The sequence below is a fragment of the Gekko japonicus genome, unplaced genomic scaffold, assembly GCF_001447785.1.
Source record: "Gekko japonicus isolate JY-2015 unplaced genomic scaffold, Gekko_japonicus_V1.1 scaffold1181, whole genome shotgun sequence".
NCBI lineage: Eukaryota > Metazoa > Chordata > Lepidosauria > Squamata > Gekkonidae > Gekko > Gekko japonicus.
This window is the reverse complement of record NW_015161989.1, coordinates 21,765-33,644: the sequence shown is the minus strand read 5'-3', so window position 1 is coordinate 33,644 and position 11,880 is coordinate 21,765. Positions and strand designations below refer to the sequence as shown.

The window sequence follows — 11,880 nt, the reverse complement described above, 5'->3', positions numbered from 1 at the left end:
GGGGAAAGGAGACTGTAAGCCACTCTGAGACTCCTTCGGGCAGTGAAGGGCGGGATACAAATCCAATCTCCTCCTCCTCCTCCACCTCTTCTTCTTCTGTTTATTTATTTAATCCGATTTTTACCCCGCCCCCCCCCCTGCAAGTGGGCTCAGGTCGGGTTACAAACCACAAAGTAACAATATAATCAAGTAGTTGCATGCATGCATAGACCTTTATTGGCATAACACAGCAGCAAAGAGAACAATGAAACAAATAGAAAATAAATAGAACGAAATAATAGAGCATGACACATTACCCCAAGCTGCACCAACAAGGGATCGTTTTTAAACTTCTCAGAAATAATAAACTCAGTTGAGAATATAACAATTCTAAAGAATACAAGGGGGTCATACTCCCTTACCCTAAGCTTCCAAACATAGGCTAAGAATCCGGCAACAGACAGAGTAATTGCCGAGAACTTATCAGACAATAAAATTTTAAGGTCGTTGTCAGTCGGATTCCTTGTGGTAGGTAAGTGGGGACTAATCAGATAGCTACGCAGAGTAGAATAATGAGGACAACGTAGAAGGATATGAGCAACTGAATCAGGTTCACTATAGAGGCAATTGCAGGTTCTGTCCCTATATGGTATACTCCTATATCTGCCTAAAACAATAGCTGAGGGGAAAAGAGTGAATCTCGCTAGCTTAAAAACCTGCCAATAAAGTGGGATTAATCAAGTAGTTAAAAAACACCATATTTCTCATATAACCCAATCAGACACAAAGCAGGGTGGATCCGCCTCAACGGTGATGCTCCATTTGAGCTGGATCCGTTTGGCCAGCATTGTCAGCAGGGGAGGCCGAGATACAGTTTGGATGTGTGATGACCCCTTATCTGGGGAGGCCTGGTTTCACTTTAAAGTGTTCTTGTGATGTTGTTCAAGTGGGTAGGTGAGGCTGCCACCAGGAAATTTTAGGCTTTCCAAACCTTTATACTTTCTTTTGGCTATCACTGGATAGGATGCCTGCCGCCTTATCCGAAGGCCCGGCGGAAGAGCTCCGTCTTGCAGGCTCAGTGGAATTGTGCCAAGAGGGAGCTTCTTCCATCAGGCTGGGGTGGGCCAGGGCTGAAAAGGCGCTGGCCCCTAATCGAGGTGAGCCAGACTTCCTTGGGGCTTGACACTCTTAAACACTGGCTCTCTCTGGATCCAACCTATCAGTTATTCGAACGATATTTTCCAACGCTGAGGGAAGGACAGGAAAAATTCTTCCCAATGGTGCACAGGCAGGAGACACGGCTGCCTTTTTTGTTCCCTCTCTCTCTCTGAAAGGGTCGCTTCGGGACGCCTTCGAAGACCTTGCTGAGTATGAAGCCCCCCTGCAGGGCAACCTGGTCTACAAGCTCTTCCGCCTGGACGACCTGCTGCTGCTGGTGCGCTGCTCGATACAGAAGGCGGAGCTACGGCCGCGCAACAAGAAAATTAAGAGGGTGAGTGTCTGTGGCTCAGCGTGGCTCTCTTTCCCGGGGAGTATACGTTGCTTTCTTTCTGAACTGATTTGTGAGGAAGAAGAAGAGAAGAGATTGGATTTATACCCTGCCCTTCACTGCTCGAAGGAGTCTCGGAGCGGCTGACAAACTCCTTTCCCTTCCCCTCCCCACAACAGACACCCCCTGTGAGGCAGGTGGGGCTGAGAGAGCTCTCTCGAGGACTGCTCTTGAAAGAACAGCTCTGAGAGAACTTGTGACTGACCCAAGAAGAAGAGATTGGATTTATACCCTGCCCTTCACTACCCAAAGGAGTCTCAGAGCGGCTTACAAACTCCTTTCCCTCCCCCTCCCCACAACAGACACCCTGGGAGGGAGTCGGGGCTGAGAGAGCTCTTGACAGAAACTGCTCTTTTTCGAGGACAGCTCTTATCAGAACTATGGCTTGCCCAACTGCAGCATCCAGTAGGTGCAAGTGGAGGAGTGGGGAATCAAACCCAGACATCCTGTGAGCAAGTCTTCCTCTAAGCTGTGGAGCCTTGTGAGCAAAAATTCTACTTTGTGGGCTACTGGCATTACAGTTTTGTGAACGAGCGATTTGGCTGCTGCATAAATTAGTTTGCTCTGGAGCCCTCCTTCCCGAGCTACAACAAAAATGTGTACGCCGGAGGCTAAAAAACTGTGAGCTAGCTCACACTAACTCAGCTTAGAGGGAACAGTGCCTGTGAAGTAGGTGGGGCTGAAAGAGCTCTTTCAAGAACTGCCCTTGAGAGAACAGCTCTGAGAGAACTTGTGACTGACCCAAGGTCACACCAGCAGCTGCATGGGGAGGAGTGGGGGATCAAACCCGCTTCTCCCAGACTAGAGTCCACGTTCCTTACCAGTACACCAAACTGGAAGGGCTCACTGTGGCTCAGTGACAGAGTGTCTGCTTTGCATGTATACAATCCCAGGTTCAATCCCTGGCATCTCCAACTTAAAACGAAAGAAAGAAAACCCAGTAGTAGGTGATAGGGAAGGCCTCTGCCTTGAAACCCTGGAGAGTCGCTGCCGTTCAGAGTAGACCGTGATAGGCCAGTAGTCAGTAGGGTCAGGGGTCATTTCGTAGAAAAAGAGGTGCAGGGGCTCATTAGCATAACTCATTTGCATGTGCCACACCCCCTGACATCACCGGAAGAGTGTCGGAAGGCAACACCCACCGCTCAGGCTCCACTGGACTGTTTTGGATTGCTAGCTATGGGGGGGGGGGGGGGCAGCTCTACCCTCCTGAAGGTCAAAGAAGACGGGGACGGCAAAGGAGGAGATGGTTAGACAGTGTCATAGATGCAACGAACATAACGTTGAGCCAACTTCAGAGGACGGTAGAAGACAGGAGGGCCTGGCGGGAGCTGGTCCATGGGGTCGCGAAGAGTCGGACTCAACTGTGCGACTGAACAACACCAACAAAAGCTCTGCAGCTTACTGGGCTGCTTCTTGCTCTGACTGAGGGCTGCTGGGAGCAGGGGGCGGGGCTTGTTGCATGTGCCCGCCCCCTGGGCTCTTTACTGCTGGAGCTCTGCTCCTGTGCGCTCCTGCAGGAAATGACCCCTGAGTAGGGTCGTGTTCTGTGCTTGTCGTCCCCTCCTAATTCTGCCAGACAACCGCTTGGAGAAGACCATACTGCGCAGAGGGACAAAGCCCCAGCTCCTACCCCCACTGTAGCGGCTGCAATCCCTCAGTGAGCTTCTCTTGGCAACTGATCGGGCTAGATTTGGCCCAGGGTTGCCAGTGGCTGACCTGTGTATTGGCAAGAACCCCCGCCTCCCCACGCGCACGCACTTTGCACCTTGCAATAGGAAAGGTTGAAGGAATAGCCTACGATCATCTTAGTTTGGTGTCGTGGTCAATGTTCCCTCTAAGCTGCGGAGTCCTGTGAGCAAAAATTCCACTTTGTGAGCTACTGGCATTAAAGTTGTGAGCGAGTGATTTGGCTGCTGCATAAATTAGTCTGCTCTGGAGCCCTCCCAATGGGCGGAAGAGGGAGGCGGCACGGTGGAAGAGCCCTCACTTGGCATGCACACGTTGTTTGGGTTGACAGCCAGTTTGGTGTAGTGGTTAGGAGCGCGGACTCTAATCTGGGAGAACCGGGTTTGATTCCCCACTCCTCCACATGCAGCTGCTGGTGTGACCTTGGGCAAGCCATAGTTCTGTCAGAGCTGTTCTTGAAAGGGCAGTTTCTGGAGAGAGTTCTCTCGGCCCCACCTCCCTCACAGGGGAGGGGAAGGAGATTGTAAACCGCTCTGAGACTCCCAAGTGAAGGGCGGAGTATAAATCCAATCTCTTCTTCTTAGTTGTTTATTTGGGTTGTTATTGTTTCTAGTGTTTTAATTCAGTGTATTCTCTGTATTTACTGACATGTTGTGACTTTCCCTGAGCCTTCTCGGGGAGAGCGGGATATAAATCAAATAATTAAAATAAATCTGTGCCTTGAAGACAGGGAGCGACTGAACCGGTCTAGTCTCTACTCTGACGGGCAGCTGCTCTCCAGGGTCTCAGGTGGAGGTCTTTCCCATCCCCTCCTGCCTGGTCTTTTTTTAACTGCAGAAGCTACCTGGGATTGAACCTGGGACCTTCTGCATGCCAAGCAGATGCTCTGCCACTGAGCCACAGCCCCTCTTTACAGCTCTCCAGGGTCTCAGGCGGAGGTCTTCCCCATCACCTCCTGCCTGGTCCTTTTAACTGGAGATGCCAGGGATTGAACCTGGGACCTTCTATGTGCCAGGCAGAGGCTCTTCCACTGAGCAACCAGCCTCTCCCCAAAGCAGTTCTTGCCTTCTGCTGAGTCAGACCCATGGGTCTGCCCAGTTCAGTATTGTCTGCTCTGACTGGTAGCAGCTTTCCTGGGTCTCAGGTAGAGGTCTGTTGCATCACCTGCCACCTGATCCTTTTGCTAGAGATGTCAGGGTTTGGAGAAAAGGAAGAGAAGGGATTGGATTTATACCCCTGTCTGCTCTGACTGGTAGCAGCTTTCCTGGGTCTCAGGTAGAGGTCTGTTGCATCACCTGCCACCTGATCCTTTTGCTAGAGATGCCAGGGTTTGGAGAAAAGGAAGAGAAGGGATTGGATTTATACCCCACCCTTCACTACCCGCCCTTTTTAACTGGAGATGCTGCTGGGGATTGAACCTGGGACCTTCTATGTGCCAGGCAGAGGCTCTTCCACTGAGCCACAGCCCCTCTTTACAGCTCTCCAGTGTCTCAGGCAGAGGTCTTTCCCATCCCCTCCTGCCTGGTCCTTTTAACTGGAGATGCCAGGGATTGAACCTGGGACCTTCTGCATGCCAAGCAGATGCTCTGCCACTGAGCCACAGCCCCTCTTACCGTAACTGACCCAAGGACACGCCAGCTGGCTGCATGTGGAGGAGGAGTGGGGAATCAAACCCGGTTCTCCCAGATTAGAGTCCGTGCTCCTAACCACTACACCAAACTGGCTGTCAACCCAAACAACGTGTGCATGCCAAGTGAGGGCTCTTCCACCGTGCCGCCTCCCTCTTCCGCCCATTCTGCAGTGCAGAAGCAAAGAATGGGCTCCCGGACTCCATTATTATAAAATGGTCCTACGATTTGACAGAGGAAGGAAATGAAGAAACACTTGCTTAACTCCAGAGCAAGTATTTCATTCAATTTAACGTCGTGTGGTTTCGTCACTCCGTAACTGCCGTTTCATACGGTTTCTGTCGTGAGCTCCTGGCCCCCCTTCCGTCAGGCCATCGCTGGCCGCCGGTTGCAGCTGCATTCCAGCCCCACATCTTCACCCCGTCAACGCCTTCGTGGCGCTCCGTGGTGCAAGCGTGGCAGTTGCAGTTTCTGTCGTCGCTGTGAACGGTCGAGGGAACTCCCAGGGATAATTAAGGGCCTCCTGGTTGTCCTCCTTCGAATCTTGAGCTCTGAGAACAAAAACATAGCCATTATCCCGCAAATTGTGCAACGGCTTCATGCCGACCCAAGAGGGAAACAAGTCAGGAGAGATTGGAGCCCGTGAGGTTCTGCCACAGGATTCGATTTAAGGGTCTGGTCTTGAAGTCCAAGAACTTGTGTGGCCGAATCATATTGGAAAAAGCTCTGCTTACTCTCCAGGCTACTGATGCAGTTCATTGTTAACATTAGCATAATGTCTACAAGGTAAAGGTTTCCCTTGCTCGAAAGCCGGTCGAATCCGACTCTAGGGATGCGATGCTCATCTCCGTTTCCAAGCCGAAGAGTCAGCGCTGTCTGAAGACGTCTCAGTGGCCATGTGGCCGGCATGACTAGACACCGAGGCACACAGAACACTATTACCTTCCCACCAAAGTGGTATCTATTTATGTACCTGCAATTTCTTGCTTTCAAACTGCTAGGTTGGCAGGAGCTGGGGCCAGAGATGGGAGCTCACTGTGTCATGCGGCACTTGTCTACAAACCACTGGTTTAATCACTGATCGTTCGTCTCGGAATCAGAATAAATCCGTCTCCTCTTTTCCTGAATTCCTACAGGTGGCAGCATTGCAGTGCTAGAAATTTCAGGGTGCCTCCCGCCCATCAGATACAAAGCTTTTATAGCCTGATATAAAAGTCTGATGGTGTGATCAGTGAGCCTTAGCCATTGCAGCCTGTAGCAAGCGATACAACGTGAGTGTTATCGCTGTGAATTGGATCTGTACTCGAAGTCATCACAGATCTGCCTGTATAATTTATTTTACGTATTTAAAACATGTTTATGCCTCCTTTCCACCCAATCAGGCTCCCCAAAGCAGCGCAGAGGCAATTAAAACTAGGGGTGTACAAAAAACCCCAAACCCTGGTATTTTTCAAGTTTGTGTGTATTGAACCCGAAAAAATGGTATTTTACATTATTCCTGAATCTCAATATAGGTATGGCATTGGGATTCAGGAATTTTTGTAAGCCGCTCTGAGATACCTTTGGGTAGTGAAGGGCGGGGTATAAATCCAATCTCTTCTTCTTCTTCTTCTTTCTTTCTTTTTTTCAAACAGGCTGTGCATAGAATCCCGGCTGGCTCTCGGTGATCTCTGCTGTTGTATCAAAGCTCAGATGACTAAGAACAGCCCAAGCCTGGCAAAGAGTCAGGTTTAGGTTTGGGGTACTCATGAAATGCCCGTGTTCCCTCTAAGCCAAGTTAGCGTGAGCTAGCTCACCGTTTTTTAGCCTCCGGCTCACACGTTTTTGTCTTCGCCCAGGAAGGAGGGCTCCGGAGCAAACTAATTTATGCAGCAGCCAAATGGCTCACTCCCAACTTTAATGCCAGCAGCTCGCAAAGTAGAATTTTTGCTCACAAGGCTGGCTCTTCGGCTTTGAAACGGAGATGAGCACCGCAACCCTAGAGTCGGATTCGACTGGCTTTCGAGCAAGGGAACCTTTACCTTTACCTTTTTACTCATGAAATGCCAGTGTTCCCTCTAAGCCGAGTTAGCGTGAGCTAGCTCACCGTTTTTTAGCCTCCGGCTCACACGTTTTTGTCTTTGCCCAGGAAGGAGGGCTCCGGAGCAAACTAATTTACGCAGCAGCCAAATGGCTCACTCCCAACTTTAATGCCAGCAGCTCGCAAAGTAGAATTTTTGCTCACAAGACTCCACATCTTCGAGGGAGCAAGTATTTAACCAGTTGTTTACTTTACTTTGACAAGCCTTTATTGGCATACGTATATACATACGATAGGAGATCAGATTAAATATAGATCGGAAAATACAAATCCATATAGGGTAAAATTGGAGCTACGGCGCAGAAAAACAGCATGAAAGCAGAAAAACCTAATCGTTACTTATCAGAACGCATAGCCGTAGCACTAAGAGGAAACCTTGCTACTATTTCGGTTATTTCCGTATCTTGATTATCAAGCAAAAACAGAACCTTAAAATCGTCAGGAATCTCTGAGAATTGAGCTAATATAGGACACAGAAGATCCTGGCGGGGTACCAGATAAAAGGGACATGGAAGGAGAACATGGGGGGTTGTTTAACTCTGCTCACTTGTTTTGTAGCACTACCCTGTCTACGTACTGCCAAAGCTGGAATATCAAGCCTTCTACGGAGCGGAAGCGTTAACAGAAGGCGAAATATGTCGGCTGTGGACCGAGAGTTTATTGCACTCCAATTGTTCGTTTGTGGTTGGTAAGTTCAGTTCGGTTTCAGTACATGGCTGTACCTCGATTGATAGCAAACAGTTTTACAAGGGCGCATTGAGTGCAAACTTTTTTATACAACGGTGCTGGTGCTGCCATTCAGACCCATGGAATAATTTTGCAGCGAGTCACCATATGCATCCGTAAGAGTTGCCCCTGAGGTACGATCTTAGTGATCCATTGCAGTGAAACAATTGGAAGGGAAGGGAGGGGCCGTGGCTCAGTGGAAGAGCCTCTGGTTTGCATGCAGAAGGTCCCAGGTTCAATCCCCGGCACCACTGCTCCCTCTAAGCTGTGGAGTCCTGTGAGCAAAAATTCTACTTTGTGAGCTACTGGCATGAAAGTGGTGAGCAAGCGATTTGGCTAATGCATAAATTAGTTTGCTCTGGAGCCATCCTTCTTGACCTAAGGTAAAAATGTGTGAGCCGGGGGCTAAAAAACTGTGAGCTAGCTCACACTAAGCTTACAGGGAACACTGCCCAGCACCTCCACTTAAAGAGGACCAGGCAGTAGGTGATGGGAAAGACCTCTGCCTGAGACCCTGGAGAGCTGTAAAGTGGGGCTGTGGCTCAGTGGTAGAGCATCTGCTTAGCATGCAGAAGGTCCCAGGCTCAATCCCCAGCATCTCCACTTAAGAAGGACCAGGCAGTAGGTGATGGGAAAGACATCTGCCTGAGACTCTGGAGAGCTGTAGAGGCATGCAGAAGGTCCCAGGTTCAATTCCCGGCATCTCCAGTTAAAAAGGACCAGGCAGGAAGTGATGTGAAAGACCTCCGCCTGAGACCCTAGAGGGGCTGTGGCTCAGTGGAAGAGCCTCTGCTTGGCATGCAGAAGGTAGTTCGGTCTACAGTTCCCCTTGGCTTGAACCCTACGACTCCCTTCCACCACATCTTTCCCCCAGCAAAAAAAAGACAGGGGGACCATGGCTCAGTGGTAGAGCATCTGCTTGGCATACAGAAGGTCCCAGGTTCAATCCCCAGTATCTCCAGTTCAAAAAAGACCAGGCAGAAGGTGATGTGAAAGACCTCCGCCTGAGACCCTGGAGAGTGGCTGCCAGTCTGAGTAGACAATACTGATCTTGATGATTCAGTAGAAGGCAGTTTCATGTGTTCATGTAATGTAGGGGAGGGGCCTTGGCTCAGTGGAAGAGCCTCTGCTTGGCATGCAGAAGGTCCCAAATTCAATCCCAAACATTTTCTGTAAAAAGGACCAGGCCGGAGGCAATGCAAAAGATTTCTGCCTGAGACCCTGGAGAGCCACTGCCAGCCAGAGTAGGCAGCTTCAAACCCGGTTTGGTGTAGTGGTTAAGTGCGTGGACTCAAATCTGGGAGAACCGGGTTTGATTCCCCACTCCTCCACTTGCACCTGCTGATGTGACCTTGGCTCAGTCACAAGCTCTGGCACAGCTGTCCTTGAAAAAGAGCCGTTTCTGTCAGAGCTCTCTTAGCCCCACCCACCTCACAGGGTGTCTGTTGTGGGGAGGGAAAGGGAAAGGAGTTTGTAAGCCGCTCAGACTCCTTCGGGTAGTGAAGGGCGGGGTATAAATCCAATCTCTTCTTCTTCTTCTCTCTGTTGAAATGATTCCAGGTATTAAAAAAAATAAGGATTAGCTCCTCAGATCCATACCCTTTCATCTTCTGCCTGGCTGACTTTCGGTCCGGCTAAAATCCATCCAAGGACTGTGGATGATTTCTTGCATTTGTTGGGCACTCCGATACCACTATGTGCCGAGTGTTTATCGAGAAATCGCCCACCTTGAGAGCGCATTCCCGGGAGAGCATGTTGCGGCCTTGTTTGGAAGGTGTGCCACGTCCGAAGGCCGAGCGAAACTGCAAAACAAAGCACAGCACAGCTCTGAGGCTGGATTAATCCCTCGCTAAGCCTCACACTGGAGCAAGCGTCACTCTCTTTGAATGTCTCCATCTCTGTGTGTGTCGCCAGAGGGAGAGGGAGAGAGATGCAGCGGCCCGAGAACAAGCACTGAGAGTTGCAAGATTGCTGTGATTAGTAGAGGATAAGAAATACAAACAAAATCTGGCCCCTGCACGTGATTGGGTGGGGGGGTGACACCTGACATCTCAAGAGCATTGGCTCAGATGGACCCTTGGTCTGATCCGGCAGGAAGTGTCCTTTTCAATTTACAAAAACCAGCTTTCTGCTCCGATAAGGCAGCTAAAATTGAAAACATGCTTGATAACCACCACCACCACCCACACGCACCACATCATTAGAACAAATGAAAAAACAAGAGTTAAAATAACATACAAAACATGAATTATTATTATTATCGTATGGCTGTGTGTGTAGTATAGCTGGGAGAGGCTCTGCTTGTCTGGCAGCCGGAATTTCTAGCTCTTTTGGCATAATGTACCACTAGGTGGCGAGCTAGGCTTGTGTTTTTTTTAAAGGCGAGAGATATTCCAGAGGCAGTTTTCCATTGCCTGCCTGTTTCACACCCCTGGTATTCCTTGGAGGTTGCCCTTCCAAATACCAGCCAAGGCCGACAGGGTTTGATTCCCCACTCCTCCACATGCAGTTGCTGGTGTGACCTTGGGTCAGTCATAAGTTCTTTCAGAGCTGTTCTCTCAAGGGCAGTCCTTGAGAGAACTCTCTCAGCCCCACCCACCTCACAGGGTGTCTGTTGTGGGGAGGGGAAGGGAAGGGAAAGGAGATTATAAGCCGCTGTGAGACTCCTTCGGGCAGTGAAGGGTGGGGTATAAATCCAATCAAACTATTAATGGTCGGAGGCTTTCAGATGGGATAGGCTGTATGGTTTTTTAATTGGGGGCACTACTTAAAGGTCTTGTGGTCTCCATTGCTCTGAATCCAACCCTTATTCCTTCCCCCGCCCCATCCATTAGATTTGCCTTCTTGGCATGCCCTGTGGTTTAGCTGTTTGAGGATACTCACCTCTAGAGTCAGCTTAGCATTCACCATAGCACTGAAACTAAGGAAACAAAGAGACTTCCTTCGGAAACGGTGGGTTAAAACTGCTCAGCCTCTCCGTGCTGAATGTATTTATTGCAACTACAAGTATATTTGAAATCACTGGTGCGCTTGTGACACTATAGAATGTAGAAGTGTCATGATTCAGCCCCAGATTAAACCCTTTTTACGTGCTGCAGTCAATGCCTCCCTCTCACCTGTGGAGTCTTGTGAGCGAAAATTCTGCTTTGTGAGCCCCTGGCATTAAAGTTGTGAGCGAGTGCTTTGGCTGCTGCATAAGTTACTTTGCTCCGGAGCCCTCCTTCCTGAGCTGAGACAAAAATGTGCGAGCCAAAGGGTAAAAAACTGTGAGCTAGCTCACACGAACTCAGCTTAGAGGGAACACTGGCTGCAGTTTTCTGGGGGCAAGATCCAAGCATGCTCTTCCTCTGTCTCGCTGAAGTCAGAGAAATCTAAAACCGCAGAGTGTGTGCAGGATCATACCCTGTTCCACGGGCTTTACAATCACCCACTTCCTTTTCCCCGCTTCTCTCGTTCGTTGTCACTTGACGGTCGGGTTATCTTGTGGGGTTTTTTCCCTCCCCTTAACCTAAAAGGTGGGATCTATTTTGCTGCTTGGAAAATTGCTCCCACCTTTGTTGTGAGCTTCCTTGTTTTTGTTAGGTAGCGAAATTCTTACTGTGTGTGTGTGTTCCCCCCACCCACCCTTTGCTCCACTTCCAGCTCATATCAACGCCCTGACTTCAAAACTCTTTTTGGTTGAAAAATTATCTGCGGAAGGCTTGAGAAGAAGATTTGGCACATTTAAGTGAGTGACCTTTCTGTTGCATAAATGGCTTTACTGGATACTGACTTGTTGCAGCTGTGGAAACAGCATGTCTGGACAGGCCAGTACCTTTCTTTCGCAGAGGTTTTAAACACCTCAACTTCAGAGGGTTTTTTTCTGAACACAGCTTGTGGGAGAGCTGGATTCTCGTCCAGTAGCATCTTGGCGAACTACAAGGCATTCGGGGTGTGAGCTTTGGAGAGTCAAAGTTCCCTTTGGTATCTCATGAAGGGACGTTTGACTCTCGAAAGCTCTGGTTGGTCTCTAAGATGGTACTGGATTCAAATCTAGCTCTTCTACTGCAGAACAACACAGCTACCCTCTGAAATTAGCATATGGGAGTCTCAGTCTCTCTCTCTCTTTCTCTCTCTCCCCTTCTTCATCTTTCTTCATCTTTCTTTCTTTCTTTCTTTCTTTCTTTCTTTCTTTCTTTCTTTCTTTCTTTCTTTCTTTCTTTCTTTCTTTCTTTCTTTCTTTCTTTCTTTCT

At 49.3% G+C, this 11,880-nt stretch overlaps 1 protein-coding gene across 3 annotated transcripts in view; it reads left to right on the top strand.

Moving 5' to 3' along the window:
- ICE2 (interactor of little elongation complex ELL subunit 2) overlaps positions 1–11,880 on the top strand; it is a 44,115-nt gene that overhangs the window by 24,986 nt on the left and 7,249 nt on the right. For all 3 annotated transcript variants that reach the window (XM_015429825.1, XM_015429823.1, XM_015429826.1), the window contains 3 exons: positions 1,314–1,471; positions 7,481–7,610; positions 11,291–11,375. In XM_015429825.1, coding sequence (XP_015285311.1) covers positions 1,314–1,471; positions 7,481–7,610; positions 11,291–11,375 — 373 coding nt within the window. The remainder of the gene's footprint in view (positions 1–1,313; positions 1,472–7,480; positions 7,611–11,290; positions 11,376–11,880) is intronic.